We start from the raw sequence: 6,837 nt of genomic DNA on the forward strand, positions 1-6,837 counted from the left end.
ATTCATGTAGCATTTATTTCCTGGAATCCATCTGCCCCTAACATATGCAGGCAGGAGGGTGTACTTAGCAGGGAAAACCTCTCCTCCCCTCTTCCCCTCCTGACGACACCTCGCATATATTACATAATTTGCCTTGGCATGGAAACCAGGAACTAACTGAAGAAATGTAAAAAAAAATAAAAAAGTTTAGACCAGGTAAATATAGTATGCCTTCCATTTATTTACTAATGCTAGCATCAATGATTACAAATAATCAAATGACCGAGAGAGTGAAGTTCCGCTTTAAAGAAAGACTCCATACAAGGAGCAAAAATACAATGCAGAGTCTGATATCTCTATCCAATACAGAAAAGAAATAATCAAGTTGATTTGCCTTACGATTTAATCAAGTATATATGCCATGGCTGACCACAAAGAGGTGATTTCAGATCTTCTTAGAAGAACTTGATAAACACAAAAGCTAGTTGAATTCCAGCCAGCAGAGCCCAGGATGCAGCTAGAGAAAAAAAAATAGTTTTAAGGTACAAAAAACATGGAAAATGTTTTCATGTCTAAAACTGTATGTCTCTTTAGTATTCATACATGACTTCTTTATTGGAGAGAATACAACACAACCATACTATAATCTTTATCTAATTTCGAGAAGATTATAGGAAACACTATGTACACTAGGTCCTATAGACTTGAATAGGATGTACCCATGCTGCAGGAGCAGCCAAGTCTATGGGACATTAGTGGGCAAGCAAAGGCTGCCCGCCACTAAATTTCACTGGCCAGGAAGCAGATGGCGCAGGGGCCACTGGAAGAGGTAAATACAAACCTCCTTGGGTAGCTTGTGTGCAACATATCAGATTGTATTTATAAGGGGAATATAGAGGGGGCTGGGGGAATTTTTGGATAAATATATACTTGTACTTTACACCTATTGGTAGGAGTTCCTGCACTTAAACATTATTTAGAGCAGTGAGAAAAGGTGAGGGAAAATCCCCTAGAAGTTGCCACCAGAACAGGTGTCCCCATTGCGAAACTTCCCCTCATGTCCTTGTTTGGTCACAGCCATAACAAAATCAACGTGTTTCCAAGAACAGATCTCTATCAAAGTCCAATGAGTTCTCAGTGTCCACCATTCCCCAAACAGCCAACTGGGAAGGTACACACACTGCTTGGGCTATTAACAATTTACTTATACCTCTATGAAATGACATTGACAATGACAGAAAAATAGGAGCTAACAATGCTGCCCTCCATCTAAACATGCTAGTTTCTGGCAGCCTTGCCAATCCTCTCGCTTTAATATTAAGGTGAAACATATTTGTTCTGGCTCACTGACTGACTGGCTCTATGAAGTTAGAGGATCAGCATGGTAGCCAAAAAAACCCAGAATTTTCAGGAGGTCACCAATAGACTACAACATGTAGATTACAACATTTTTCTCTGGTTTTCTTTGAAGTTTTGTAGACTACAACTACTAGACTACAACATTTCTCTTTGGTTTTATTCAAAGTTTTATTTTTTAATTAGGTGAATTGGAAAGCATTTTCAATTTCTTCACATTGAGTGTCTACGGTTCCTAGCCGGTGGTCACTGCAGCACCCACCAACACCGAAGAGCCATCTTCAGGAACGTGTGCATTGGGAATATTGCAATTGGACTAAAATGTGAAACGGTTTGGCCTCCTCAACCAATATAATTGTGCGAGATGAAAATGATTTTGCTGGTCCTTCCTGACTAAACATCAAGGAAAATTGTACACCTAACCCAGCCTTTCTTAACCTTTCCCCTGCTGTTTTTCATATGCTTTAGTAAACACAAACTCCATATCAGCCTTTCTCAAACTTTTCAATGCAGAGGAAACCTTAAAAAGATATTTCGGTCTCAGGGAACCTCAGCTACAAATTACTATATCTATAACTCATGATCAGGGCTGTGGATAAGGGGGTACCACCAGTCCTCCTGTACAGGGCCCAGGCCAGCAGGGGGGCCCAGGCAGCTGGGTGAATCAAATGTGGGCAGGGAGGGTGATTGGCACGGTGGGGGAACAATTACTGGAACCGATCCCCTGTATAGCTCTCTGCAGCAGTTGTAAGCTGGCTTCTTCTCTTCCCCCTCCCACTGGCTTTCAGCTGCTGCAGAGAGCCATACAGGGAGTCAGTTCCAGTAATTGCCCCCCTGTCGCACCGTATCACCCTCCCTGTGCACCCTACATTTTCCCATGCTGCTCTGGCCCCCTGTGTGCCCCCACCCCCCCTTAGTGCTGCCAGCTATCCTCCCCTCCTTCCTACCAGCAGCTGCCAGCACAAAATAAGATCCTTCAGGTTGGAGAGTGGTTGAAGGGTCCAGTAAATATGTCACATTTTACTAGCCCCTTTCCTTCCTGGATGAACACAATGAGTGCTCGGTACCAATCACTCCCTGTGTTCATTCATAACCGAAGCATAACCGAAGGGGGAAGGGCCCTGTCTGGTTTGCTGTATGGGGCCCTGGGGTTTCTAACAGCAGCCTTGCTCATGATACATTAGTGTGATGGTCAGTGGGAAGAATGCTTCTTACACTTGTGGTCACCGAGAGTCACCACCTTACAGATAGCTAAAAAGATCAATGGTGTCAGTGGGAACTTATCTGGGGGACAGAAATTGCTCATTGGTTAAGGAACCCCTAGCAACCTTTAGAGGAACCCTAGTTGAGAAACCCGGACCTAGCCAATGCATAATGACAGCAACTATTGATATTTAAGTTGGTTTTATATGCATGGAATAGCAAGATATTTCATATTAAAATGATAACCACAATGCAAGGACTGAAAAAGAATTCATGGAATAAAAGCAGATCCACTGCCCAGCAATACCCCTTCTATCATTTTATCTGAGAATTTAGATGATACTTAACTAAATTGAGCAACATCACCATATTTACTAAAGAATTCTTTGCTGAAGAGGAGCTGCAGGGACAGCTTTTTCAGACTTCTAAACTATCAGCTAATTCTTCTACAGTATATTATAGTATATATCTTCATCATCTGTAAATCTTACCTGTATGTTTTCCAGCACTTCCCACATAGTCAAAATTATCTGCATCAAATACAAATCAGTAATTAATGGAATGCTAAAGAAATTATTAATATTATTCAAATGTCAAACCCAATAAGTGGTATACTAAACCAGGCAAAGTCGGTGGAATTAAATAGACACACACAGCATGGCTTGCCCCCACTCCCTTCCTCCTCCTAGGATTTGGCTGGCAACAGCAGGAGCCAATAGCTCCCTCTGCTGCCTGAGTCTCCTGTGAGAAGAGAAAGTGAAGGGAGAAGAGAGGCAGACAGGACAGTGCTGGATCGTGAGAGGAGGCAGGTATGTGTTAAGGAACGGAGGGGGGGGGGGCAGTTAGTGGGGCGTTCAAACCTTTTGGCCTTTGGAACCATTTTAAGGGCAACAGAATAACAACTGTATTATTCTCATAAACAGGGAACATGTATTACTCTGTTTAGGGTGTGAATACTTTTGCAATTGGCCTACAACACTGTAGTAAAGTCCGCAATATTTTTGGATACCACCCTTGCAACTTAATTGGGTGTTTGAACAAAACATAGGTTCATACAATCAAGAGCAAGAATGTCTTATTTAGGGCCGGTTCACACCTGAATCGCACAGGACCACAGTCCTCGTTCCTGTGTGATTCTCGTGAGACTCAGTCTGTTGTGATCGCACTGGATCAAACCAAAAGTAGTGCATACACTACTTTTCAACAACACACTGTACCAGATCATATGGTAGTATGGTACCATGCCATCTGGTGCAGGCAAACGTTCCACATTTGGGATGTCATTAGGGTTATATTGACACCCGCAGCAGATCACACACCCACAATGTGTGCCAGGAACGTGGGTTTCCCGTACTGTGTTCCAGTGTAAATGAGCCCGTAGTTAGGATGTGTAATAAGTCCACCACATGGAGAAATGAGACAGACAATGGTGATGAATCACACATAAAGAAAGACAAAGATGAAGAACGCCAAATACTAAGACCAATGCGTTAACTTGTACAAGCATGAACAGTGGAAACTTCTCTGGGCTTTACGTATCAATGTCTTCTTATAAGGGACACATGTGTGCCTATGCTTTTTACTACTGTGTGGGTAGGGAGCGCAAAGAAAAGTCCCTTTTGCTGCATGTTGTGGTTTCCTGAGAAATATGCACCTTCCATTGGAATGAATGGTAACACATATCAACCGCATCAAAGCGCAAGTAAATTGTGCTTAAAACATACCGCATCAAGCACACAGAGATGTGAATGTAACATAAGAAGTGGAATTATTTTTCTACAGCCCCAATATGATTCAAACCTGTAGAGCAAGTCTGATTCTGATAGGTAGTTGAAGCAAAGTAACTAAAATTCTTAATAAGAACTCATTGATACCAACACCTATTGAGTGCTGAAAGATGGACATTGCTGAAGACACTGTGGGGTCAATTTACTACAGATGTTATTTTCACTCTTGCTGAGAACCACCCAATTATGTGCAGAGAATATAAAAATAGGATTAATAAATTAGGTCACCCATCACACATATTTAAAATTGCGCAATTTGTGTGCAATTTTAGTGCAAATTGTGAAGACTTTATTGCTACTTTACTAGATTTTCAATGATTTCTTGCAATTTGCAGGACGATTTCCAATATATTCTCTGTATGTGAAATCGCTACAAAACTGCAGAAAAAGTGATGCAAGAACTGCTTTAGAAATCAAGCTGCAGCAAATCTCACATGTTAAGACCCTGACATTCACATTCATTAGATGTGATTGCAGGTGCGATTTCAATACCGGTGTGATCGGGCACTAAAAGATTATGTCTTATGATAATATCATAACAAATAGAAAACATTTCTGTACATATGTATATGATAATTATTGTGCCATACCTGCCAAGTTTAGGCCTATCTTGACTTCATTAGTAGCTGTGTTGTAGGATTTAGAAGCACGGCACTGTGGAAAGCAAAAAAAACATAAGCTGTTAGATTGGCTGACATGTCTGATCATAGGAAATCACACAGAGATTCTAGATTTTTATTATATAAAAATAGCATGGCACAAGTAACTGCTAGCACCAGCATCTATTCACACATGCATATAGGCAGGATTTTCAAAACATTACATGTTAAGTCTGGAAAAATACATCCATACGTGTGTGTGAGTACATGCTTGTGCCGGCAGCTACGCACATGGCAGTTTTTGTAATGCATTCCTGTAGGCAAAAATACGCTGCAGCTGTGGCTCTTGAGCACCACAACAAAAGATGTATTTTACACTGTATGCCCATATGCTGTACGTAACGTGATTGTAAACCCTCACCTTGTAAAACAACCCATTCAGTTTAAAGGATAAGATCACCTTTGTAAAAAAAAAAATGCACATCTTTTTGAAGAAAAAAAAAGTGCATTGATTATGTTTTTACTAGGAGCCTGCAACGCATTTCACCAACGATCAGTAGATCACGGATGCAATGCAGGACTGCTGCAGGCTGTCAGTGTAAGCTGTCTGCTCTTACTTCATACATTTACACAATGACAGGATGAAACAATGAAGTGCCTAATGCACTCAACAGCACCCTGGTACTTCATTAAGAACTACAAGCCGAGAGCCACAAAAACTGTCAGTACTTGTAGTTCTCCCATTCATAGAATTCCATCACCCCATTCACAGAACAGATCCACACACGGCCGTGTTTTTTTTAAAAACCTGTGACAGCAAGTTCAGGGAGAAGATCCCTGGTTGGCTGTCACTAGAGGTGGCGAATAGGGAATAGGATCTGCAGCAGTGGGAACAAGCTACATGTCCCACCTGATGGAACATTGAACATGTTCCCAAAGTTGAACCTATTCTTTAAAATAGAAATGAAAGGCAAAACATTTCTGTATAAAAAGAAAACTAATGCAGCCAACACATCTAATCATTGGTAAGCTGCAATATATTACATTTTTGGTTTGGGTTCAATACTGCTTTAATCAGATATAGCCAGGCAGCTACAGTTTTCAGAAGGAGGCCAGCAATGGTAACCCTGTACTTCTGTCATGAAAAAAATCACTTTCACGTGGCCATGGACAGTAATAGGCATCTTCACAGCTAGTGAAGATCTGACAACCCACAGTCATAGGTGGCAACTGCTGGATTTCTTAACATGAATGGTACCTCAATGGTAAGGCAAATCAACCACAGTGTATGGCATGTTGCTCCTAGCCAGTAGGCAATCTAAACTGTCATGTAATGCCTATGGACACCTTGAGAAATGCTTCATTGCTGCCAAACAATCTCAGCCTCTTTTCAGAGAAAAGGTATTTATCACTTACCCCAGAACATGTTTCAGTGGTGTTGTCACACAAACGTACATCACAGAAAAGGTATACATTGGCCTGATTTTGAAACTGAAAGGAGCTTATGCTGAAAGCTGCTTCTAATGCATTTCTATTTTGTAACACAGTTGTGGAAACAGGTCCCTGGGGGCAGCTGTAAAGAAGAAAAAACATACAAGAATTTTTTGGTTACACTGCTGACCAAACTGGCAGGTTTTAGCATGACTTAGGAAAATGAAATATTACTTTTCATAATTAGGCTTTGATTTTTGCCTTGATTGTAAATCAGCAATGATACAATTGAGTACTGTCCGTGATACTTTTTTTATTTGCACTAACATACAACTTTCAGGACAACCTTTCGGGGTATGTCCCCTACTTCAGGGTCCAAGCAGCTTGTCCTGAAAATTGTTTGTTAGTGAAATAAAAAAGTTTCATGGACAGTACTCAATTGTTTCTGTCACAAGTGAACTAATACAGCTACAATCACCTCA

General features: G+C 41.0%; 1 protein-coding gene across 1 annotated transcript; it reads right to left on the minus strand.

The window, feature by feature from the left end:
• Window positions 1-196: 196 nt before the first annotated feature.
• On the minus strand, window positions 197-6,532 carry LOC149439328 (uromodulin-like). The gene is made up of 4 exons (XM_089659211.1): window positions 6,341-6,532; window positions 4,916-4,979; window positions 3,030-3,068; window positions 197-496 (listed from the first exon to the last, which is right to left on the minus strand). Exons 1-4 carry the CDS (start codon window positions 6,515-6,517, stop codon window positions 435-437), a joined length of 342 nt encoding a protein of 113 aa, XP_089515337.1. The 5' UTR covers window positions 6,518-6,532; the 3' UTR covers window positions 197-434.
• Window positions 6,533-6,837: the final 305 nt, after the last annotated feature.

This window comes from Staurois parvus, unplaced genomic scaffold, assembly GCF_062004578.1.
Source record: "Staurois parvus isolate SC_StPar_1 unplaced genomic scaffold, SC_StPar_1.0 ptg001134l, whole genome shotgun sequence".
Classification (NCBI taxonomy): domain Eukaryota; kingdom Metazoa; phylum Chordata; class Amphibia; order Anura; family Ranidae; genus Staurois; species Staurois parvus.

Coding starts and splice junctions, on each gene's coding strand:
- LOC149439328 (XM_089659211.1), bottom strand. CDS start 6,517: ATGTTTTTTCTTCTTTACAGCTGCCCCCAGGGACCTGTTTCCACAACT. Junction 4,980..6,340: donor CCACTGAAACATGTTCTGGG/GTAAGTGATAAA, acceptor TGCTTTCCACAG/TGCCGTGCTTCTAAATCCTA. Junction 3,069..4,915: donor GATAGGCCTAAACTTGGCAG/GTATGGCACAAT, acceptor TATTTGATGCAG/ATAATTTTGACTATGTGGGA.